This window comes from Strigops habroptila, chromosome 5 (assembly GCF_004027225.2).
Source record: "Strigops habroptila isolate Jane chromosome 5, bStrHab1.2.pri, whole genome shotgun sequence".
Classification (NCBI taxonomy): Eukaryota; Metazoa; Chordata; class Aves; order Psittaciformes; family Psittacidae; genus Strigops; species Strigops habroptila.
In genome coordinates, this window is record NC_044281.2 from 37336637 (window position 1) to 37362071 (window position 25435).

General features: G+C 42.4%; 2 protein-coding genes across 7 annotated transcripts in view; one reads left to right on the forward strand and one right to left on the reverse strand.

The window, feature by feature from the left end:
• Window positions 1-18048, forward strand: part of LOC115608120 (core histone macro-H2A.2) — a 28703-nt gene extending 10655 nt beyond the window's left edge. For 5 of the 6 annotated variants that reach the window (XM_030486365.1, XM_030486363.1, XM_030486361.2 and 2 more), the window contains exons 3-9: window positions 4429-4535; window positions 5881-6078; window positions 7671-7781; window positions 9252-9351; window positions 10291-10380; window positions 12321-12495; window positions 17339-18048. In XM_030486365.1, coding sequence (XP_030342225.1) covers window positions 4429-4535; window positions 5881-6078; window positions 7671-7781; window positions 9252-9351; window positions 10291-10380; window positions 12321-12495; window positions 17339-17504 — 947 coding nt within the window. In that variant the 3' untranslated portion in view covers window positions 17505-18048. The other variant, XM_030486366.1, reaches the window with a different exon arrangement.
• Window positions 18049-18480: 432 nt separating this feature from the next.
• Window positions 18481-24927, reverse strand: AIFM2 (apoptosis inducing factor mitochondria associated 2). The gene is made up of 8 exons (XM_030486360.1): window positions 24525-24927; window positions 23561-23676; window positions 22002-22121; window positions 21508-21600; window positions 21086-21194; window positions 20746-20898; window positions 19789-19989; window positions 18481-18940 (listed from the first exon to the last, which is right to left on the reverse strand). Exons 1-8 carry the CDS (start codon window positions 24697-24699, stop codon window positions 18786-18788), a joined length of 1122 nt encoding a protein of 373 aa, XP_030342220.1. The 5' UTR covers window positions 24700-24927; the 3' UTR covers window positions 18481-18785.
• Window positions 24928-25435: the final 508 nt, after the last annotated feature.

A 25435-nucleotide genomic window follows, 5' to 3' on the forward strand; every position in this document is an offset into this window, starting at 1 on the left:
CAGGGTAAGTTGGAAAAACAGAGCATAGATGAAGGACTGGATGGAGAGGGTGCTGAGAATGAAGAACCTAGAAAGGAAGATTGAGCCTGAGTATTACTACAACTGAGAAGAGTAGGTGGGAGAGGGGAATGGAGACTGTCCAGGAAAGGCAACTGAGATAGAAGTTTCAGGTGTGGATTGTCAAGGAAAGGAGAATGGGCTATGGAGCTGGGAAAGCAAGTTGTGGCTGGGTAGATGAGGCTGGAAGGGTCAAACAGGACCAGGGCTATCTGATTGCATACATCCAGGGCCTAGCATCAACCAGCAATTCTCATGCGAGCCATCAACTGTGCATGTGGTCTGTTGACGGCTTATAGTTGTGTTGCCCTGAAGCACTGAGCCTTTTGACTAGCATCATCCAGGTGGTGCATACACGTCTTGAGCATCCTTATTCCCAGTTGCCATGTGCTTCAGACTGCCTCTTGGCTTTGGTACAAGTTCTTTGTCACGAGCCACTAGATCCCCATTTTTCCCCTTGTATGCAGAATTGATTGTGGCTGCACCAAAACCATTATCAATGCCAAATCTGGGCTTTAACTTAGCAACCCCACTGTTAAAATGCCAGCTATCACCACAATGTATCTCAAGAAGAGGTACTTTTACCTTGACTGATTTGCTACTGCGAGGATGTGAGGAAGATCTCTTCGGTGTTCTAAGGCTTTTTTTTTTTTTCTTCCATAATCTCTCTATGCTGTTTTATATCTTAGGCTTGAAAATCATATTGCAAAAGTGCAGCTTAATTCCTATCCAGAAGGTTGTGTTTGGTGGAACAGTGTTGGGCTCCACTGGCTTTGGAGTTAAAACTCCATGAAAAATGGGCCTCAATCCCATCGGAGTTATGGACTTTGCAACAGATGCATGCCAGACTATGCTCTGAGTGTGCATGGGGCTGACTTCAATCATCATCATCTAAATCAAACATCAACTGCATGTGCCCCATAATGCACCTTTCCAAAATGTGGGCAAAGAATACAGATGCCTCTTGATTAGGAAGCAGAAGACATGTGAATGGTGTGCTGGTCAGAAGAACTCATGGAAGATGTCAATGGTAAGCCATCTTCTCTAAATTAGGGCAGAACACAACACCAGCAAATACTTCCTCCTTCAAAGGAGATCAAGTGCCACACTCTTCTGTCTGTTGTACTCATCTGCCATCAAGAGACAAATCAAGCAAATACTTTTTCACTTGCAAATGGAGGACAAAGGACTCCATCATCTGATCCATCTTTCGTACCAAAGGTATTACTGGTAGATTTGTATGTGGTAGCATAACAGGAACCGTTACAATTTATCCTGAAGGAGAATTGGAAAATAACCTTTTTGCAATCTTTCCAATTCTGCTATCAATAGTTCTTGTACACCTTTCTTATCAGTCCAGCTGAGTACTTCTCAAAAGCAGGCTGAGGTCAGCTGAACAAATAGCTTTGGCCTGGCTGGGATGCTTTTAGTTCCCAGACACTCCCAAATCTGTTGATCCATCAGCTAAAGAAACCTCTTTTTTTTCTGTATGTCACAGGATAAGAAATTGTAATCCCATTCAGGTCATAGGTTGGCTGCTGCTTGTGACAGTTGGAGTACAGTTATGCTCTTCCCTGGTCCTGAGTGCTTATCAAACAGGAGAAAGGCTCCTTTTAAAATACCAGGTGTTGTGTAGAGTCAGTGGGTAGTTCTGGGCATTACCCAGTTGACCAGCATTTGATGTCTATCTGAGGCCCAGGTAAACTGTGCAGTGCATAAATGAGCTAGTTTGCTTGTAGCCATCTGCACTGAAGATGTCTGAATTTGAAGTTATGCTTCCAGTGTAGAAGGCATTTTTCTGCATTTTGAATCTTGACGGAAGTAAGATTACTTTCGTATTTCATTTTAGTTCTTAATGTCTTCTGCTAAGAGCACGTAAAGTAAAACCAACATACATCTGAGAATATCAAGATGCCCGATTTCAAGATGGCTTGATATAGTACGGGACTTTATTATAGGACCTATATTCTTATACTAGTCTTCTTGGAGTGTATAACCCCAGCTGTCACAATGTATCTACTTGAAATGTAAAGCAGTTTCTTTAGGAATCTGTTATTATCAGCAGAGGCTGTGAAAACTGAACCCTCCAGATTTGATGTTGAACTTTGCAAGTGCCATTTTATATTTTGAAGACTGTAAGTCCCTTCCTCCAGTGTAAGAAAAATAAGCTATAAACAATCGTTTGAGGGAGGTAAGGCAATTATTCACCTATGCAAACAATTGACATCCTTTGATAAGTTATGTGTATATTCCGCAGTCTGCCATACATCATCTCTGCCTTGGATTCCCTTCTCTCTGGTGTCCTGGCATTTGAGTGTTCTGATGGCTGGCATTTGAGTGTTCTGCGTTTTTTGCTCTTAACATTAGGCAGAGGACATTTGAGTGCACCATCAGGATGCTGCTGACCAAAGGACCCAGAACCTGGGGGACTGGGGTGAGCACACAGGTAGCAGGATGTGCCTGTTGGCACATCTGAAAGAACTTCAGTTACCACACAGGTAAGTATGTGTTGCCTTTTTATTTCCCTGTGCAGTTTTCCTCTGCTATCAGCACACATCTGCAAAATCCACTGGAGAAGTCTGAGTCTCTTTTCTTGCTTTATGCTGGTCTGCACAATGGATGGCAACCTGTTCCTGTTATCTGCTGCTGTATTAGCTCCACTGGCAGAGGTCTGAGAAGAGGGTCTGAAACTTCCAGCCCTGCAGCCCTGCTGGGGTGAATATAGCTGGCTTATGCAGGATCTCTGTTCAGTCTCCTCCTTTAAAGTCCAAGTCAGATGGTTCAAAGTTATGAAATGCTAGAGCCGAGGTTGCTGCCCTAACTTTTAATGTAGGCAGACCGTGTGTTTGTGGTGTGATACTGTTTCTGCTTGTCTCATCACACACTGCTTTTTCCTCTTGGCAGTAGCCTTGCTATCACAACCACAGTTCTTTTATTTCCTAAAATTTAAGTGCTTGTCTTTGCAAATTTGATAATGTTTCTTGAAACTTTGGCATGAATAATTATTCAGATTTTCAACAGACAATGGCTGTTTCTTAAATAATTCACCACGAATATGCACATGGTTTTAAAAAACGGCTTTTACATCTTCAACATTCAGTTAAATATGTATGCCGTATAGTAGTCAAAACTGGATGACAAGTATGTAGTTTTGTTTTTCTAACTGAATGAAATTGAAAGCTTGTATTTTTCCTATGAATTGAGAGCTAAACCTCATGTTGAAATCCTTTGAATTTTAGCCAGAGAGCATTATGTAGATTTCAGCTAGATTTTTCATGGAAATTCTTCTTTTTAAGAATAGCTACAGTTCTTTATTTGGTTTATAAAAAGGAGTAAGATATCATTAAAAGGGCACTGATGGGCTGTAATTTTCTTATCCCTGTTATGTAAAAACAAACCCAAAAACCAGAAGACAGAGACACTGAATACTTTTCAAATGAAAGAAAGTGTGAATATTATTTTTATGATTATTTGGAGCAAAACATTCCCTTCTTCCTTCCTACTCAGTGTTTCAGTAGAGTTCTTACATGAGAAATAACTTCTGAGTAGGAGCTAAACTGTGTCAGTTAATGAATTATCGTGACTGCTGCAGATCAAATAAACTCAGAAGGATGTGTCTGTGTTTCCTCTATAACAATCAGAAAAAGCTCTGCAACTTTAATCACAGTATAAATGTTACCGCAGATTTAGGGAAAATACTTTTAAAGTGACTTCCTGTTCCCAGAGTTGTAGAAGAAACTTTCTACCAATAGTTCATGTACTGAAGCTCTTACGTTGTCTCTGCTTGCATCTAAGTCAAACCTCTTATATCTTGTTCTGAAATGAAGCTTCTCATGGATTTTCGATGCCTTTTAATGCAGAATTGCAGCATTGCCTGGTTAGTTTGTTGGCTTTCCAAGTATTTCTTTAAATGCACCTCAGTCTTTGTCTTACCTGGTCCTGAGAATCCTTGCTGTTTTGTCAGAACTGTCTGTACTAGGTTTGGGGTTTCATTGCATGCTTTACTGTTTTATTGTTTACAGACTACTGCTCAATTTTGGACTACTGATGTATGTTTTTATAGGGTATTACTTTTTTTCTTTTTTTTGAGAGAGAATTCTGACTGGCTTGTAAAAGAAGTTATGTGAACAAATCTTAGCATATTTTCTGCTAGCTATCCTTTAGGGAATTAGGAAGAATAATTTATTTTATGTAAATTTACAGATACATGGAGTATGTGGTTTGGTTTCTGCCTTTCTGTAGCAAAGACCATTTAAAACAAGAAACACCCTTGCAAAGGGAAATGGATATGAAGAAGGAACATAAAATGTGTATACAGGGTGTACATAAGCTGCATTTTTGTTACTCATTTTTATCTCCATGTGTTTACAGCTGAAATTCTAGAATTAGCAGGAAATGCAGCACGAGACAACAAGAAAGGAAGAATTGCCCCCAGACACATCCTGCTAGCAGTTGCAAATGATGAGGAACTGAATCAGGTACCTGTTTACATTTCAGTGCTGTGGCATGAATGAAGCTGGTATCATGGAAGTTTAGAAACAGTTTAGTCTGACACGTGAATGAGAACACAATTATTGTAGCAGAAGATGACAAGATTGTGCTCGCTTCAATAAAAGCAGACAAAAAAGGTTTTCTGATATCTCATCTTAAATTCTCTGATATAAATTTTGCTTCTTTTGTAGCCTGTGAGTCCTGCTGAAGTGGGTAAACCTGATGCTTAATTTTTTCCCCTGGAAGATCCAATACTTAAAGAAAATGTGCCATATGGAAGACCTTTTCTCAAAAGTTGTAGAAATGTGTGTTCTGTTACGTTGGCTGAGAGGCCCATCTTGGGTAGAGATGTGTCTCACTCACTCACTATTGCTCCCTCCAGGACTGCCTCCCTGTCTGTATGCCCAAGTTCCATTAGCAACCAGACTGTGGTTTGCAATGCTCTGACCCTGAGGATCACTTCTGGGATCACTTCTGCTGAACTTGACTGAGAAGAGAGATCATGGCATGGGCTGTGAATTCAGGGGTACTGGAAAGGTTCCATCAGCATCAGAGTATCTCTTCTTGGTTGGCCTCATGTGAAGATGTATGACATCATTCACACTTTAAAACATTCCTGCACTTTATTTGACTGCTTTAAATAATGAAAATGTGGTGCCCATGAAGTCATCTAGCCCTGTTCCCAGTCAGGTGGACTAAAAAGTCAAAACAGAGGCCAAGAGAGAGGGAAAAGCATGCTAACGCTACCAGCCTACTCCCTGCTCTGTGGCGCACTGGTCACTGGCCTCTAAACTGGGGGTTAGATCTAGTGGTGTCTATTAGGATTTAGCTGGACTTTGTCCACTACGTAATATCACAGCCCATTCGGGTTGTTCCCCTTTGCAAAGCAGGTTCTTGAGACTCATGCTTGCTTTCACTGAATCTGTTTCCCTACCAAAGAGATCTGCAACCAGTCCTTTGAGCAGGGCTGTGGTGCAGTTTTTTAAGTAGCCTGCAGGCACTTATCTTCTCTTACCCTTGCTCACTGATTGCGAGGCACCAAAGACAGGTATGCAGAAGGACCAGCACTGGAAGAGAGAAGAGAGACTGGTAAAGTAGTGGAGTTCTGTGCGATGTGCTGGCTGACCTCACCGTCACTGCCAGGTTTCTTATAGTTGTGGATTTTCCCCTTAACAGTTTTTGTTTGGTTTTGTTCATGATAAAGGGGCAAGGTGCAATGCTTTAGGAAGTGTGGGAACTACTTGCATATGTGTAATTGTAGTCAGCAAAAATAGCTTGAGTGCCAGCTAAGAGAATGTGTAATGTGCTTCTTTACACTGCTGCTCCTTGCAGTTGCTCAAAGGTGTGACTATTGCCAGTGGAGGTGTCCTGCCTAGAATTCAGCCAGAGCTTCTAGCCAAGAAACGGGGTGCCAAAGGCAAATCTGAGAGCATCCTTTCACCTGCTCCTGAGAAGAAGGGAAGGAAAATGATGGTGAACAAAAAGAGTGGGAAGAAGGCAAAGTCTACCAAGGCCCGGACACCCAAAAAGGTAAGTATGAGGCAGACATGGGATTCCAGAGGTGTGGGAGAGGAACTGGATCAAAACTGACTAAGATTATTAGGAGGAATAAATGAGCACTTCAGCATTGTTTGTAACAACTAGAAATGGGAGGTAAGAGTTGATAATAAACACAGCAGGATAATTTTTTTTTCTCTAAATTTTAGAAATAAAGCAAACAGGTTTTTTGGGTTTGTTTTTTTTTTTTTTAAATCAATTTTCATAACAAAACCTTAAAGCTTTGAGGGAAACTTTTTAGATTTCCATGTCACCCTTTGCAGTACTTGATAACGGCGTAGAATCTTTTCATCTCCACACCGTGTGGCAGTGAACTCTAGCTTTTGGATAAAGGAAGCTGTGTTTTAAAACGCTTTCTATTTGAGACATGTCATACCTTCAGCCTTATACAGTTACTGGGTTGGTGTTGAAGATTTTTCACTATCCAGAGAGCTTGTCTCAACATGGTACATAAATGTCGTTTTGACAAGCTCTTGATCTCATGTGTTCTTAGGTGTGCTGCTGTTAATGTTTTTAAAAAGAGTTGCAAGAAGAAATTAATCAGAACTTGACCACTGCACCTTCCCTTACAGTTGCCAGTCCTCTGTCACCATCCAAATTGGTTTAATTTGGTAAAGCAGTAATCAGATCAGTGCTCCAGTCCATGCATCTTAAAACACTACTTTTTTAATTGGGTAGGATTAAATGATATTAAGCTTTGACCTAAGATTTTTAAACTTGTCTTAAGCATATATTTCTGCATGCCTCTAGGCTTTAGTACATTTCCATAGCTGAGAATATCCAGAAACAAATTTTTAAAAGAAAACAGAGTTGCTTAATAGGATGCCCCTGTGTATTGATCTCAGCTACCACCAGTGCTTGGAACTTGTTAGGAAGAGTTAGCTTCCTGATGTACCTTAAAGCAAATACTGAGAGATGTGGGATGTTTCTGCAGTCCTGGTAGAAGTAGATTTGCTACTCCTGGAGCAAGGCTGCAAGAAGGGGTATGTCCCACAAAGAGAATTTTGAAGTCAAAGTTCAGTTATTAGTTATTTCATTTTGTCATTCTGACTGCTTGTATGTAGGCGTGATGGCTTGCTCCTGTCAATATGGATTCAAATCTATGATTTATTAGCTGAAACTTATGGGGTTTTTTAGATTATCAAGTTTTTTTTTCCTTCAGATTGGAGTGTTCGAGTAGGTTACTAAATTACTAAGTTTAATTTAGTACAAGCTCTGCTCTGTTAGCAGCAAAAATAAACTAGCACACCCCCGCCCATAAATAAACCCTTAATTGTTAATAAAACTACAGATGGATGTGTGGATACCCTGACTCTTAATGTGACTACAAAAGTATGTAATGCCTCAGATGAGCCACTGATGTTTTAGCATTATATAAACAGGAAAGACCTGTTGTTACATAATCTTTGGGGATTAAAAGGCTATAAATAATATATTGATCCGGAAAGGTGAGATGTATAGTAACTGATAAAATCTATCAATTTCTGAATAATGGTAAATGTTTTTTTTATTTTTTTTTTTCCCTTTGAGAGTTGTTTTTTTTCTTATTTCCTTCCCTCAAATAGAACAAACAAAAGGACAATGAAAAAGAAGGAGCTTCAAATTCAACATCTGAAGATGGACCTGGGGATGGTTTCACTATATTGTCCTCCAAGAGCCTTGTGCCAGGACAAAAGGTAATACAAAGTTATAACAGATTTGGATCATAGCAATGGAGCCTAGCATAAATGGAAGATTGGTTTTGATCTAACACCAGAACAAAACCTCTACATTCTCCGTTAGCAGTCCCAAATTTATTATTTATAAAAGAGTATTCCTGGGCCAGGTCCCAGGATCGCCCAGAACTTTCACATGTTGGTTTGTCCCAGAAGCCTAGGTTCTCCATCTGAAAGTGGGCTACGGGGTACTACTCTCTCACTGTTCAAGTTGGGAACCTCACCAGAGCTGTAGGGCATGCCTACTTCTCCATCTCAGCACAGACAGTGACACTGTGCTTGGTCAGAATTACAAAACTGCTCCACCAAAATGCCTGCATGTTCTTGGTGTCCAGCCAACTGTATGTCCCTTTTTTTTTTGTTTGTTTTGATTCTGTTTGCTGTTCCTCTGTTCTCACCAAGAGGAAGAGGGTTTTTTGCCTTCTTTAATTTTTGGACCTTCTGAATGAAACTGAGGTTTTTCTTACAGATTAAACTATGGAGGTATAGTCAAAATTTTTTAATATTGTTATTATTTCAAATAGTAAGGTCATCTGGAAAAGGTGTTCTTCGGGAAACTGCTTTTGTATGCCCCCTGTGCTGATGTGTAACCCTATTGTATGAAGCAGCACTTATGGGATCAGGTGGACTGAACTCTCCTTTTGCTGAAACAGCAGTCTAGAATGGGCCAGACAGACGCTAAATCCAAAAGATTGCTAAAAGCAGTAATCTGGCCAGGTAGATGAAACTTGGATTTCCTCTCTTAAGCGTTCAGTCCTCTCTTAAGCGTTCAGTCCTGTCCTAAGTCCCTCTAGAGTCTGTGCACTTTCTTCTCTTATATGGGCAGTGCTTATTGTTCTGGTTAGGATTTAAATACTGCAGTGCACCTTTGAAGAAGTGAAGTGTGCTGGGCACATGTTTAGCAGCTGTAAAGTCTTATTCATTATTTTTGTCAGGTCCTATATCCACATGCTTGGGTGGGTAAAGCATTCCTTATTTATGCCAGGAACTGAAAGGGTAATTAATTACTTGGGTTGTGAAGCCTTTATAGATCAGGATGGTGTTCAGCCCTTCTTCTTGGCCCCCAACAGTAGTTTACTGGGGCAAATGTTTTGACAGGAGAAAAACTTTTTAATATTACTGGTTTTTTTCTTGAAGCAAAAGCATTTCCAAAGTTAGCCTTTTCTTTTCAAAGTGTGATGCTAGAATACGATGTTTTTCTAGCAGTCACTTCCTCTGGATGCCCTCCTAAGCTGTGGGCAAAATACTCCTAAGTGGTGTGAAAATGAATTAATTAGAGGCTAAAAATCAGAATCACACATATTGACCACAGTAAAACTACTGATCTCTGAAAGACTGAATCCAGCCTTCTTTCATTTTAGTTTTTTTGTATGAAAATAATTTCGCACTAAAATTACTTTTGTTTTTTGCTCCCCCATTATTACTTTACAGCTTTCTCTGACACAGAGTGACATCAGCCATATTGGCTCCATGAAAGTAGAAGGTATTGTTCACCCTACAACTGCTGAAATAGACCTCAAGGAGGAAATAGGTGAGGCTTTGCTACAAGCAGAAAACACAGATCTAGAGTTGGAACAGCAGCTGGTCTGCTAGCTGCCTGCTGAGATCCCATCCTGTTTCATCTGAATCTTCCCCAGGCCATAAAATATCACTTACAACACTTCTGAAAATCAGGCTGGATCTGACTAGGTATAACAGGCTAATCACTAATTTATCTTTTTTCAATGATGCCTTACAACAATCAAAACACAGATAATTTGTTGAAGCACATGAGCAGCAAAGGTGTAAATAATCATTATTGTGGTCTTCATTGGATTATTTTTACACTTGCTTCTGAAAATTCCATGGCAAAAATTAGATATTAATAACACTTCTAATTATGCTTTTCACTGTAGGATTTTACATACTTTAGAAACACTCATGTATAAAGCCTTATACTGCTCATGTGAAATAAGGAAATACTGTTACTGCTGGTGTACAAATACTGAAATTGAAGCAAGAGGGAGGTAAAAAGGATATTCAGTCAGTTGCAGAGAGAGGCACAGAATCTAGTAGAAGGCTTTTGGATCACTGTTTTATACAGTCAGTCATCCAGATATTCACTGGCATCCCAGTTGTATTTATTTCAGAAAGTAGTGTGGGTGTGTATGTTGGGTTGATTTTGGAGGCTGGAAATCTGAGTCCTGAAAACCCCATTCTTTGCTATTTTAGCCATAGTCTTCTAGTCTTCTTACCTTATAGTCTTCTTACAGATAAGTAAATTAAAGTGATTTCCAATGATAACATACAGGGGTTTTCAAAACCAATAGAATGTAAAGTTCATCTATGGCTAGACAGAGTGGTGAGTATAAACACCAGCTCCTGGTGATAGAGCGAAACAGGATGTGTATACAGTGTTCTTCTTTTAAATGGAGTTGTTTTTTCACGCTGATACTTTGAAGCCAAGGCCTTTTGCTTTTTGTCCTTGCAGGTAAGGCACTGGAAAAGGCTGGAGGGAAAGAGTTTTTAGAAACGGTGAAAGAGCTTCGCAAATCTCAAGGACCTTTGGAAGTTGCCGAAGGTAAAAAGGACAGTACTTTCTCTTTTGGAAACAGCTTATTTCATATGTTCTTTTGTCTGGACGTTCTGATCTGTCCTTGGTTGTATACATGCCTTTGCTTATGTGATGTAAATGTTTCTGTTTCTTTTTCAAAGCTCTTGCTGATACGGGCAGTGGGGGAAAAAAATGAATAGGATTGCTGTGTCCTGTGCAGTTTCTGTTCTTGGGCTCCTAGGTGCCACCCTAAGTTACAGCAAGTTGGTTATTTTATCTTAGGCAGTTTCTGTCTGTGGGTATCCAAAAACTAAGGAAAATTTGTGCTGTCACCTATGTGCCATCTTTCATGACCTGTTTGTACTGCATTTTGTAGTGAGAATCAGAAATGGCTCTCAGTCTGACATATAAGGTATATGAACAGTAGTAATTTATAAATTATTCTGCTTTATGCATATTTGATGAACAATATAATCCAAACAATTACCTTACTTTGAACACAAATAAAGGTGTGATATGATCTTTATAACTGGCATGCTTTTTGGAAGAGCAATTGCTGCTCGTCTCCCAGGCACTACAGCTATATTACAGAAATACAAATTACAGAAGAGCTCCCTTCAAGTATTTAACATATCTGTAGTAGTGCATCATTTCGGATTCTGCCTTCCTCCTTCCTTTGTGGACAAATTAAACCAATTCATAAGGGTTGGAGGTGGCTGGAGGGCAGGTAGAGAGAAGTTACAATATATCTTCTAGTGCCTCATTTGGCTTGGTATCTCAATACTCAAGAAACTAAATGCTTTAAATAGTGTAGTTTTGGAAATTTCCTAAATGAGTAGCCCAGTTTTATAGTCTCAAATGACAGGGAAATTTTTGTACAAGATGTTTTGTTTCACTTTTGCATTGAACATCAAAGTAAACTACTTGTCTCTGTCAAAATCACTACCTAACTGGGTAATAGATTCCTGTTACGCTATTAAGGCAGTCCCAGGAAGGAAGATAATCTTAGTTTGATAGATAGGAAAATGTACTCTCTCAAGCACTGCGTTGCTGTATTTGACATTATCCCTTCTGGTTTTGAGGCAAGTGATAATAAATGGTTGTTAATCACTGCAGGTCTGCTGCAAACACTTGAGCTCCAGTCAATGGGCTTGAATTCAAGTGCTGTTCACGGGATACCTGTGGTGTTTTCAGTCAGTTTGCTTCCTGCGGTTAAAGGCCTGATGTTTCTCTTCTGGCTGAAATTTCGGTAGCACAGTGAAGCATTAGGCAGAATTCCTCTGTGCCTGCCACAGAATTCCTGTGTGGTGGTGGACAAGTGAATAAATCCAAGTTTTTCATCCTCGGGCTTTAATGGCACAGCTAATTTCAGAATGTTTAACCTGGGATTCCCAAGACCTAGATTTCCAGAAGTGCTAATGGTCACAATTGCAACAAAAGCAAACTGATATTAGGCTTTCTGAAAAATTAATCTAGCTTCCTAATTGGTCATAACTTGTGGAGACTTTCAACAAACATCTTTGATTTTCATGTCATTGTCTGAAATTACCCAACTGTGAAGCTGGTCTGCGTATTACTTCCTAACACTCTGGAGCTGTAATGCTGATGCAGGGTATTTGTGAAAAGCATTCAGGCTGTGACAGCACTGTAGAAATGTCTATTGGAGGATCAGTGATACTGTGTTCAGTGCAAGTTTTGATACTTTGCAGAAAACAAATCTAGAGGTCATGCTGAATGAGAAAGCTAAAAAATATTATTGAGTAATTGTGTTAACCAAATGAGCCTTGTATTCTTTAGTCTCCAAAGAGATAATAAGTGATCACAAAAGTAATGATAAGACAGTCACATTATGATTACAAGTGAGTCACTGTGGCATATTTTCATTCCTAATGTATTTCTTTGGATTGAGAGGTCATTGCAGGGTGGTTTCTATTCAAAACTAAATGTTATATTTTCATTTGTGTTAGCTGCGCTTACTCAGTCTAGCGGCCTAGCAGCAAAGTTTGTCATCCACTGTCACATCCCACAGTGGGGCTCAGACAAGTGTGAAGAGCAGCTTGAAGAGACTGTAAAGAACTGCTTAACAGCCGCAGAAGACAAGAAGTTGAAGTCTGTGGCTTTCCCCCCGTTTCCCAGTGGCAGGTATGACTCTTTCTGCATAGGAGGATTCTGTGTCAGGTAGCAATGGTATAATTTGCAGCTGTGATGAAGAGGTACCCTCTGGTCTGTGGTGTCCAGAGAGGGCTGTGGCGGGTTGCTGTCTGCCACCATGCTTCTCCAGATTAGAGCTTGAAGTGCAGTGTTTGCAAGGAACGACCGGAAAGCCTTTCTAGAAATTAGCTAACCCACAGGAGAGCTGAGTGGACTTGCTGTGTTTTTTATTGTTGGGCAGTAATTTTCATTCTTCTACTATGGGCCTGCACCACCTCTGTTTTTATGTCCCTTCATTTTGCTGTGCGGAATCTTACTAAAACTACATTTGTACTAATAAGGTTATACCAGCATAATACTGAAGGCAAATAACAGTGATGCAGCCTGTGTTAGGTAAATGTGGGGTGCTCACTTCATGCTAAGAATATATATTAAACAGACTAGTCACATAAGATGTTTTCTTTCCAAAGAAAATATTTTCTTTGAGAAAATGTTTCTCAAATATAGTTCTGCTTTAAAAAGTGAACTATGAAACCAACTGTGAAACTACACATTTCTTTCTCAATAACTAGCAAATAAAATGTGCTTGACTAAGAAATCCAAAGCATCTTTTTTTTATCCAAAGCATCTTATAATTATTTTTTTTATTTATTTATTGTTTTTTTTTAAGCTGACACTTTGTTAATCTTGCTTGATCTCTGATCACAAGAAAACTTACACAAGCCTGGCTAGCTGCAGAATTTGTTATTTTGTGTTGTAGTTCACACACTTATGTTTAATTTGAAATGTAACTACTGGTTTTGTTAGTAATGCCCAAAGAGTAGAGTACGTAGTACAGTGCAGTTGTGTTGGCCCTGTAGCGAATAAAATGAAAGTAAAACTGCATTTTGACCACTGAAATCGCCACACATCACTGAATACACAGGAGGTGAAAATGCCTTTTTTACACAGATACTTTACAAGACAAAATAGTATTTTTGTGGATCAGGACAAAAGAATAAATAGTGGGACAGTGCAATTTTTCATGACTTTTCTTCCTTTATACACAGATCTTTGTTTATAGCGTTGTCAAAGCAAAATGTGATAAATTGTTTTACAGCTCTTTAATAATAAAGTTCAGCTTTCAGAAATGAACTATAGCTTTCAATACCAATAGAAATGGTCTGTATGGATCTCATGTCTCCTATGAGCAACAGCTAAGAATAATCCTGTCTTGGGCCATTAGTCTTAGTGCTGATCCTTCTGGTGCTTAGTTCCATTTCACTCTCTGTTGCTCTTACAATTACTCCTGCTAACTGAAAATAGAGTAAGTCTTACCAGGTGCTGCTAGTTTACACTTAATCAAAGGACTTCAAAGTTGTCTGAAAAATGGCAGTTTTTCAAATAAGACTTAATGGTTTTGCTGTCATTTTATTCCACCTACACGTCTGCACAAGAAATCACAGAATCACAAAATGCTGTTCTTGTTGGGATACTCAATTGTGCCAGGACTTTCCACCTTTATGATCTTGTCAATAAAAAGTAGAGAAATGCAGTTTAGATGAAATTACTCGTGCTGTGAAGCAGATATAAATGAACTGAAAAACATTTTCAAAAAGTCCTTATTGATAGCTTGATAGCTTGCTGCCAGAAAGGCCTATTAGCTGGGTTGCTGCAGATGCTGTCCAGAGACTAAAAATAGGAAAATATGTTTGCTAGTACTCATTTAGATTACAGTGACTATGGGTAAGGCAGTTATTGTTGACTAGTTTACAAGCTCTTTTTTGGGTGGTTTTTAATATATATAAGTATGATAAGTATCTCAAATCACTAACATAAAATTGGATTAGAAGTCAGTAGTACTAACCTTAGAAAAGGAAATAAAACCGAATGCACATGACAGTGCTATCGGGGGGGTGTGCTGAAAAACACTGCAAAGGCTGCTCCGGATGCTATTAAAAGCAATGCCACAATTTTGTAAGTGTAAGGATTGTTAGGCACTGGGATGGCTTATCTCTATATTCTGATGTAGACCCATCACTGAAGATCTTTAAGTATAGGTTAGACAAACTGTTTTCAGAAGCAGAAAAGTTATGTGTCATCCTGCCTCAGAGGAAGGACATGGGCTAGGTTGTGCTGGCTCTTTTTTTTGGGCATGGATCTGACTTTCTCTGGAGCATTATTATGCAGTAGAATCTAAATAGGAGGCATTAAACTCAAGAACAGCAAGAAGAGTTATGCCCAAAAACCCATCTGAAATCTCAGCTGTGTCTTAACTCACCTTCAAACAATTCAATGTCACAGTAAAGTCTCATCCACACCCTTCAAGGTACGTGGCTTCCTATATGCTCATGTAGCAAGCACTTCATTGATACTCTTCAGTGTTGTGCAAAGCCAGCAGAACTATTGTAAGCATTGTCAGGGAGCAGAGAAACTCCAGCACGCAATACAGGAGTGTGTCCTTCTCTCCAGATGTCAGTAGCAGACACACACATGTATCACTTCAGGAAGGGATGCTTTCTAAGGTCAAGAAATCTGCTTAGTGTTAGACAAGTAGAACAATGTGGAGACCTTCCTAAGTATGAGGATGCTGTAAGGCAGAGTATTTCATTAGATGAGCATCGAGTCCAAACTGTAGAACAGTTTTTGAAATTCTGTCCAGTATTATAACAGTCAGATTTTTATGTAAAGAGAAATGCCTCTCTATAAAAAGGACAGGAAGGAAGACCCCTGTCAGCCTGACCTCAGTGCCAGGGAAGGTCATGGAGCAGATGATCCTGAGATCATAAAGCACGAGCGGGAAAATGGAGGGATCAGGCGCAGTCAGCATGGGTTCACGAAGGGCAGGTCCTGCTTGACCAACCTGATCTCCTTCTACGATAAGGTGACCTGCCTGGTTGATAAGGAAAAGGCTGTGGACACTGTCTGTTTGGACTTCAGTGAAGCATTTGACACTGTCTCCCAGAGCGTTCTCCTGGAGAAATTGGCTGCTCATGGCCTGGATGGGTGTATTCTTCACTGGGTTGAAAACTGGCTGGATGGCCGAGCACAAAGAGTGGCGGTAAATAGTGTCACATCTAGTTGGCGACAAGTCACTAGTGGTGACCCTCAGGGCTTGGTGTTAGGGCCAGTGTTGTTTAATATCTTCATTGATGATCTGGATGAAGGGATCGAGTGCACCCTCAGTAAATTTGCAGACAGTTTCTAGTTGGGCAGCAATGTTGATCTGCTGGAGGGTAGGAAGGCTCTGCAGAGGGATCTGGACAGGCTGGATAGATGGGCTGTGGCCAGTGGTATGAGTTTCAACAAGGTAAAGTGCCAGGCCCTGCACTTGGGCCACAACAACCCCATGCAACGCTACAGGCTTGGGAAGAGTAGCTGTAAAGCTTCTCAGCAAAAGGGACCTGGGGGTGCTGATTGATGGCCATTGGACATGAGCCAGCTTGTGCCCAGGCAGCCAAGAAGGCCAACAGCATCCTGGCCTGTATCAGCAACAGTGTGGCAGCAGGGCCAGGGCAGTGATCATCCCCCTGTACTTGGCATTGGTGAGACTGCACCTCGAATCCTGTGTTCAGTTCTGGGCCCCTCACTACAAGAGAGACATTGAGGTGCTGGAGCGGGTGCAGAGAAGGGCAACAAAGCTGGTGAAGGGTCTGGAGCACAAGTCTTATGAGGAACAGCTGGGGGAACTGGGACTGTTTAGTCTGGAGAACAGAAGGCTCAGGGGGGAGCTTATCGCTCTCTACAACTACTGAAAGGAGGTTGCAGTGAGGTGGGGGTCGGTCTCTTCTCCCAAGTAACAAGTGATAGGACAAGAGGTAACAGCCTCAAGCTGCACCAGGGGAGGTTTAGATTGGATATTAGGGAAGATTTCACAGAGAGGGTGGTCAGGCATTGGAACAGGCTGCCCAGGGAAGTGGTGGAATCACTGTCCTTGGAAGTGTTCAAAACCCGTGTAGATGAGGCCCTCAGTGACATGGTTTAGTGGTGGACTTGGCAGTCCTGGGGTAATGGTTGGATTTTATGATCTTAAATGTCTTTTCCAACCGAGTCGATTCTATGATTCTATGCAAAGCACCTGACCTTCATAGTAACTGTGCTCTTTGCAATGTGCTGTCATGCAGTTTCCTTGTAGCATGGAGATGAGGATGAAGGAACTGTGTTGCAGCTGAATGGTTTTGTGACTTGAAAAAGGACTATGAGAATTATTAAGATGGAAAAAATGCTCTTGCCAAGAAGTTTAAATCTCAAGGATGTGGGCCAGGTGCCGCAAGAGATGTCAACACAGTTGAAAAGTCCACTTACTGTAAAGACTGGTAGCTTCTAGCTTTTAAAATTGTAGGTTAGAGATTATGACCACCAAAATGAATGAATTAAAGAGATTTGGCCTTAATTTGGCTTGAGTTTATATTTCAACTATTTTCACTGAAGTCTCAACCAAAGTATTTTTAATGACAGCATGAGGAAGTCAGCTAAGTAGTTGATGTATTTTTATTCTTTGAGTTTTCAACTAAAAAATAATCATCCCCTTAACTTTTACCCTGCCCAGCACAGTATGGAAAAGTTTAATTCTGAGTGAGGGTACTAAAAATTTTTGTGTTGTTATAGAAAGTAGAAGCAAAAGAAAAGAGTAACTATGCCAGCAAGGAAACTAATACAGCAGCAGATGAATATTGCTATCAAAACCCTGGGGTTTCTTCTAGGATTTACACATAGCAAAACTGCAAATGGGACTATCTTAACAGCAGCCTGTAGTTGGTACAGCTGTGGCTTGATCCTTTCAGCATCATGTGTGCATAATGCTTGCACAGGTGACTGACACTCACTTGTTCTGTTTTCTTCCCCTACCACATAGAAACTGCTTCCCAAAACAGACGGCAGCCCAGGTGACTCTAAGAGCTATTTCCACCCATTTTGACGGCACCAGCTCTTCCTCCTTGAAGAACATTTACTTTCTGCTCTTCGACAGTGAAAGTATTGGCATCTATGTGCAAGAAATGGCCAAGCTAGACACTAAGTAGCAATGGCAGCCAAATGAAACTTTATTTTTCAACAAACTTGAGTAGCATTAAAAGCATTAGAGGTGGGTTTTATTTTTTCAATGTGATGAGGAGGGGGAGTGGTAGTAGTGTGATGTGTTGTGACTTGATGAAGAGCTGTGACTAGAGATGAGAGGGGCTTAGTCCAATTTCTTCATGCTGTCAGCATACTCTAGCCATTTATATCACCTTAAGCAACTGAGTTACCATTTCTTTTCAGGACTTTGTTTAGTGTCCCTTGTTATTTTAGTTTAGAAGTTTTTAAAGAGTAACTTCATTTTAGATTTGTAGTGAGGATTTTTTCACACACACACTTTAAAGAAAGCTCTTAAAAATGTTCTGCTCTGTTTTCCCCTCCTTGGAGGGTAGATGGTGAACTTCTGCCTCCAGCCCACAGAGAGGGGAAAAGGATTTGGAAGTGATGCATGAGGAGCTTCTGTTTTGCTTTTGACTCACAATAATATCTGTAATTACTAAGAGTATTTCATGGTGATTTTGTTTGTTTTATAAGAAAAAAAGAAAAAGATGTGTCAAGTGTGGTTATTGTTATAAAACCTACTTCTGCTCTGCCAATTGCTCACCTTAAAAAAAAAAACCAAAAAAAAAAAAAACCAAAAAAAAGAAACAAAAAACAAAAAAAAAAGAGAGCACCTGTAATGGAGTGCTTGCTGTATCACACTTAGCACACAGCTAACCAGCTTTTCTGGCTGAAGTATAGTCCTGTAAGCGAACTGATTATAGCTGCCATGGCGTTGTTCACACAAAGCTGCATTATACTCTGTTGAGTTCTAGGATTACTATAATGCTTTCAAGGCTTTAGGCAGGCTTTCCTCCACAGTGCTGCAAGCCATTTGTCTAGCATGCTGCAGAGCAGATTCCAGATCTACAAGAGGCAGGTGCTTTTTAGAAGAGCAAGAGTAGAGAAAGCCAGGGAAAAACCACATAACAAACAAACCACTGATTTTGAAAACCACAGTGTTTATTGTTACAAATCCAGGTAAACCACATTTCTTGCTCAAAGCTGTCTCAACAGGAAAGTAAAAGAAACATTTGTTCCCTGGTTTTTACCATGAGAACTTCTGTGCACTTCATTTGCAAAGTGCCTCCTTTACAGCAAGGCAGGGCACCCCTTTAATGCAGCATGCTAGTGGGTGTCTTTTAGTGGTGGTGCAGGAGACAGTATCAGTCTGTCGAAGCAGTAAAAGTGCACCCTCACTCTCTTCCTGTTGCTGTATTCCTTGCCGGTTTGTTACTGATCCCCTCTTAAGAGGGCATTGTCTGTCCCATTGTCTTCCAGCTTTTGGAGACAAACAGGTCCCGGCTCTTAGCAATGGTCACCAAGAGACGTCCCACATAGTAACCCTTCACCTGGCCTACACCATCATTCCTGCCCATTGAAAGCAGGAATGTTAGCGACCCTGGAAAGAAGATGTAGAGGTTTAAGTTAAGTTAAGCACTTTCAAACCTAACTATCAAGCCCTACTGCATGTAGGTGTTGCACTTTGTCCAAACCCTCCCTTCTTACCCACACATGCTGCTAAGCATATGACTCATGTGCTGCACGACAAGGAAAGAGGCTAAAGGAGAACTACTTACAACTCTCTTCTTTCTACAATCTGCTCTACCTCTCAGTAATGAGATTGCTGAAGGATTGGGCTGTATTTGTACATGCATAAGAAGAATGATTTTCTCCTCCCAAGAGGGAGTCCAAGACATAGACAACAAAATGTAAGTAGAAAGAAATCTAAATAGGCAGAGCAGCCTTTAAAAACCAAACTGCTGTCCAGATAACCATGTGGAACAGCTTTCAACATAGTTATGGTAAGTATTTACATCAGTTGCTTATTAATGAAACCCATCACCTAGCTAGATTTTTGAGACTAGATTGTTCAGTTTATTTGTTGTATAATTTAAGGGGAGAAAGAAGGAGAAAGTCGAGTCATCTCCTTGTTCCTAGGATTCAATTGAACAGTAAGCAATTTAAAGAAAAGGAAATGAGGTTGATGAATAGCAGACACCCACCAGCAGATTTATCAGGAAGATAGTGAAGAAAGGACTCACAGCCATAGACTGGCACAGGTAATTAACATCTACAGTGTCTTCGGCAAGAACTAAGATGAAGCCTGAGATTTAAGCTTATATAGTCAACCCCAATCATGAGTTCCTTCACCCCTGATCAGTGTCACATGCAAGTCATATGTTAAACAGTTGTTCCCTACATAAAACCAGCCCAAGATCTAAGGCAGGTGCTAGGAGATAACCTTACCTGGTGTGTAAGTTTTAAGAGGCTTATGCGTCAGGCTGTTGATGATATTTGTCACTGCGATGTTGGCGTGGAGCCCGGCGTGGTAGGCCATCTTTGGTTCCTCCAGATCTGCACAGTCCCCAATGGCATAGATGTTCTCATAGCCTTCCAGCTGGAGGTGCTTGTTGACTTTCAAAGCACCATTACTTGCCATTTTGTCCCCTGTTTTGCGAAACAGCAAGTTTTCAGAAGGAGCTCTGCATTGCTCGTTGTGGCCTGAGACCCCAAAATGCTGATGATGTTATCAAACATGTCATTGACACAAAGCAAGGAACTGTTTATTCACCCTCTTTTATACATGCCAGGGAAGATATACTTTTTGCCTTGCTGTAGTTAATTACTGCAATCTCATGCAGTGAATCATCCTTTGATATTTCAGTAAAAACATCAAGAAACATTAAGAACTAGCGTATACAGCCTGAGAAATAGACTGTAGAATGGTTGTACTGCTCCATAGTTGTGCCATGACTGAAATTGGGCTGTAAGAGGACTTAGACTGAAGATGCACCACCAACTCATTGGCTGAACACCCTATGACATGGATAGTTCAGCAAGAACGCTGAATGTGCTGAGCCTATTTTTGCTCAGAACTCAGCACAAATCTAGGATGTAATCCTGGCCCTGACAGCAGGAGTTACCATCAATTTCTAGGTGTCATCTGCCTCATGCTGAACAAGGACACTAAGGCTCCTTGGAAGTATTAGCAGAAGGAGCTGGAGAAGACTTAGCCACTTGATCTGTGGTCTGTAAGTTTCTGATGGTCACATTTCACAGTTAAGTATTTAATGTGATGTTGGCACATCTACTGTATCATGGGATAACCACTGTAAGTTGTATAAGGTGGATTGCTAACCTCACAGTACTCAACTACTGAGAAGAACTGTGTTGCTTCTCCCACCCCAGTGTTTTTTCACTTACCAAATGCAGCAGCATATGCTGAAGAGTTAATCTTTATACCTGTGCACATAACCACCATGTCAGTAACCACCTCAGTGCCCTTTTCCGTCCTTACTACCATGTCCTTCTGGAACTGGTTTGTTGTGAGATCTTCCACATTGCTGATCCTTTCACCTGTTGCAACAGAGAGCCCTGGGTCACAAACCTTTACTAGGCTGCCGTTGCCAGCTAACCCAGAGGTATCTAGAGAAACAGGAATTCAAGGGAGCCATGCTTAGTCAAAAAAGTCAGAAAGAAGACATTGGAAGGAGATGCTTTGGCTAAAGAGCAGCTTATAAAGCTTCAGAGTCTAAGTACGTACTTAATAAGAGGCGCACTCCTTTTCTGAGGAGAATCAATTTCACCTCCTGACGGACACTAGCTAGCAGCTCCACATCAGCTAGTGCAATTTTTGAGTGAATGAGGGTGACCTGTTGGGGACAAAACAGCAAACAGGTGGACACAGGGATGGGACAGGGGGTACAAAGCGGGGAGCAGATATAGCTAAGCTTCCTTCCACCCTGCTTTATGTCTAAGGAGAGTGGGCTGGTGAAAGGCATCTAGTCCCGATAACTGTGGTGGCAGGCTATAGGGTGCTCTCAGAAGAGGAGGCAGTAGGGCTGAAGGCTGCCATTGCGTGGAAACTCCTGATTTCCAGTGGTCTCAGGTACTTCCAGCAGGACCATCACAGAAGAACAGTCTTTGAAACCAGGATGAAGTTAATTGTGACTAATACTCTACTACCTCTTTGTTGGGGTACTCTGTTTTGATCTCTGCAGCCATCTCAACTCCAGCAGCACCACCTCCCACTACCAGGATGCGCTCAGATTTCTCAATCTGGAAGTAAAGAGGAAACTCATGTTATAAAAGAACTGTTTGGAGCAGGAAGTCAGATACCTTCCACCACTCTGTGAACGGACCTTCTGAGGTACAGCGCTGGCCCAACAGCAATAAACCACCTCCTTCATTAAGAGGAAACAAACAATGAGAACCCCATGCACTCTTCCTGTGTACGTTGTAACACTGTTGAGCATTTCAGGTTTCTCCTGCGCAGACAGTTCATCTTCCCCTGGGGCATAAAGAATGCTAGACAAGCTCCTTGTCCTGGCCTCTTCCTGCAGGCATCAAGATCTCTTGTCCTTGGGCATGGATGGCTCCAGATACCCATAGTGGTTGTCCCAGACAGGGAAGCTGAACAAAGGCAGGCAACACTTCCTAGCAGTAAGTTGATTCCTCACCTCTTTAACCATGTCTTCATAGGTCTGGATGGCACTTTCCATATCAATGACTTTGTTGAACTTCCCAGGGAATGGCCCATCGCTGCCTGTTGCAAGAATGAGATGGGAGTAGTGAAGTTCCTGGGAGGGCAGAAGATGGAATAGGATGTTAAGACTTCATAAAAACAGAGCATAGAACACAGTTGTTGCCTCCTAGGTGCTATTCACTCATTCCCTTTCCTCCAGCTCTTGCTGATAACTAGGCAAGTACTTGCCACTGTCAGAAAGTTACTTTAGGAAGAGACCTGATCCAAGTGACATCAAGTAACTGCCAGCCTCAGGGTCTGAGAAAAGCACCATTCTTCAGGTAAGCTGAGACCTTTAAAGGCACTACCATAAGTTTGCAGGAAATGATCTGATATTTGTGCCAGACACTGAAGCTACCATCACAGCTGGCTCCAGAGACTTAACTTCTCCCCTTCACCCTCATCACAGAGATGAGGTGCTCTGGCTGAAAAGCAGAGCTGCTGCCCTTGTTTCTTCCTGCATTTCGATAAGGATCTGAGCTCTAGGGTTAATTGCTGAGCTCTAAATCCAGCTCTCTAAGAGTAAAAGCTCATCTGAGCACTAGATGGAGTGATTTATTTGCTGCACACCCACATCCCAACACAGCTCTAGGCCACTTAAGCTTGGTTAGAAGGGATGGTGCCATTCAGCACGTGTGGGGTGAGATGGTCTCTTGCCAAGCTCTTCAGGGTGATTAAATGCTACAGTCTTTCCCAACACTGCCTCTTGGTTTTAGAGGAGATTTCTGGGGGCCTGCTTCTCTCTAGGGCAGCCCTCCATAGAAGCAGGTCATTGGTTTCATTCCTCTCTACCTCCTAGAGTTACAGGGCCAGTATTAAGCATGAGCATTTGTATATTTGCCCACAGATGGGAGAAACCTAGAGGAAAGCAATCAGTGCCTTCCCCGAGGGCTTGGGCTGTGGCTTGTTTGGGGTCAGGTATTTCAGCCAAGGTGAGGGTTACATCAGAACAGGAACCCTGTATGTGTGTGTGAATTCTGAGCCTGGGGGTTACTGGATCAGTCCAGGGTTCGTGGGCTCAGCTGGCCTGCACTGCAGGAGATGCGAGGTGTTTGCCACAACTGGACAGCGCTCCCAGCTCTCATCCAACTCAAGGGCAAGAGTCCAGTTTGTTTTTCCCAGAGCATGATTCTGTTCTGCACACGCACACCTCCTTCTCTGGCCGATGAGGGTTACACTCCTCCTCCTGCTCAGAGCCACATTTTCTGTAGGTGCCCTGTGGTCCTGCTCATCTCTCTCTTTCCCTCGAGGACTCCAAGCATGGACAGCAGTCTGAAACCTAAATTCCAAGTCACTTCTCCAAACAGACATCACCAGTCAAAGCCAAAATAGCCTAGATTTGGAGTACTGCATTCTCACAGCCACAACACAGCTGAAGAAAAACCCTAAGGAGGGGAGATTCACAACACAGCCTGCTGAAGACTGACTTGCCACATCAGCAGGTGATCCCATAAGGCAGCCAAGTTACTCACTGCAAATTATTGCATCACCCACCTCACCATCACTGAGCAAGACTTGTTGTCTCTCTGGGTCTATGCCAACAACTTTGCCTTGTCGGAAGCTGTCCCCAAAGGTGACGGAGTAGGAGATAAAAGTCTTCTTGGCAAATCCTGTGGTAAGAAGAGAGAACAGAAATCTCCCTCTGTGGAGGCTAACAGACCTCTCTTCCCTTATCCCCTCATGCCATCCTTGCTGACAGAAAAGCATTGTATGCACCTGGGACTACAGGCTAGGCCTCTGCTGTGCGTTATCTCTGCCCAACAATGAGCTTCAGGGCCTTTGCTTCGGTTTTGACAAGATCATCTCCTCAGAGGCCAAGTGACGCGTGGCTAGATTGCTTTGTCTCTGCTCCCCATGTGGAATCTCCTGTACTAGTTTTCCTGGTCTGGGGCATTTCAGGCAGGATGTCAGTGGCTTTTTGCCACGTTATCTGCCCCTCAGACCAAGCTTTTGAGAACCTTTGATGCTTGTTCCCAGCCTTGAATATGAGATTTTCTCCCCCTAAATCCCCAGCGCCTGGAGTAATGGTGTTAGCACAGCCTCCCAAGTGAAATCCCAGACAAGTCCGAGCAGCTCACGGACAGTTTATCATCCAGGGCCAGATACAGAGAGGCATTCATTCACCCCTTCCAACTGCTGCTTAGTTTTAGCTTAGTCATCCTCTAAACACTTGAAATAAGAAACAAGGACAATCTGAGTAGTTTTTGCTCAGGTTTCTCCACAGACATGCAATTAGCTTAACACAGACGGTCTGTGAGTCCTCCCAGAGCCAAAGTATTTGTTTTCCAGACAGAAAACATCAAGTATTCCACCATCAATGGGTTGGAAGAAGCACTTTCACTGTTCCTCATTACTCCCAGAGTTCCCCCGAGCTGCTGCAGTCACTGGTGGGGGTAAGAGCACTGAGCAACAGGGACCCTCGGAGGGGGAAGGTCGAGGGAATGAGCTGAGCCCTTACCGCTCTCCACGGCGGCACGGAGGGCACCCACGTTGTGATGGAAAGCATCTCTCACGTCCACCAGCACGAAGGGGATGGCCCAGGACTTGAGCAGGCTGGCGGCCGCCGTGCCGCCGAAGCCGCCCCCGACCACTACCACCCGCACTGAGTCGTCCACAGACAAGCGGGATCCCATCGCGCCGCCTCGCACCCGCAAAGCGCCGGGCCGGGCTGGGGGACCGGGCCGATGTGGGACAAGTCCTTCCCCCGACGGCAGCGGGAGCGCTACGGCTGCGCACCCACCTCCCCTCGCGGCGGGCGGAGTCTCGTTTGCCGGCTCATAAGCTGCTGCTACAGCCGTAAAGCTGCGGGAGGGGTTGGGTGTTTCGCGGTTTGAGTCCAGCCCGCGGACCTTGGCTCTCCCGGGCAGTAGGGCAATGCTTCCTGCCAGGGCGCAGAGGTCCAAGTACAGGGTATTTCACCTTTCACCTTCGGTAAGTTCCCCCTCATACATCCTCTACGTGAGAAGGGGGCTGTAAGGATCTTGGACACCAAGGGTTGTGTTTTGAGGGTGATGGGGAAACACCCAGAGACCGGGGAAACTGTCCCAGCTGAGCCAACCAGCTCGGGGACCACAGCTGCATCTTGGCAGTGGGTAAGGATGCTGCGCGAGACAAGAAGCTCTGCTAATGCTAAGGATGTGGTCAGTCCTGCCAAACCCCAGCATTAAAAAGTCATGAGCTCATCCTTAAAAAAACTCAACCAAACAAAAAAAGAGACAGTTTTGTTTTGGAAAGTTCACATGGCTTTGTCCGTCCACCTTGGCTTGTCCTTTGTCAGCTATGCATGTCAGCTGGCTAAGTGCATGTTCCCTCTTTCAGGGCACGGCTGAGGGCTGGCAGCAGAGGGGTGCCCTGCTCCTGCCCTTGTTG

Bases quoted from the DNA above. Each gene is read 5' to 3' on its own strand.
- AIFM2 (XM_030486360.1), bottom strand. From the start codon at position 24,699: ATGGGATCCCGCTTGTCTGTGGACGACTCAGTGCGGGTGGTAGTGGTC. The intron at 22,122-23,560 runs GTGGGTGATGCA...CTGCCCTCCCAG, and splicing joins TCTTGCTCAGTGATGGTGAG to GAACTTCACTACTCCCATCT. The intron at 18,941-19,788 runs GTAAGGTTATCT...TCTTCTTTCCAG, and splicing joins TCTTAAAACTTACACACCAG to GGTCGCTAACATTCCTGCTT.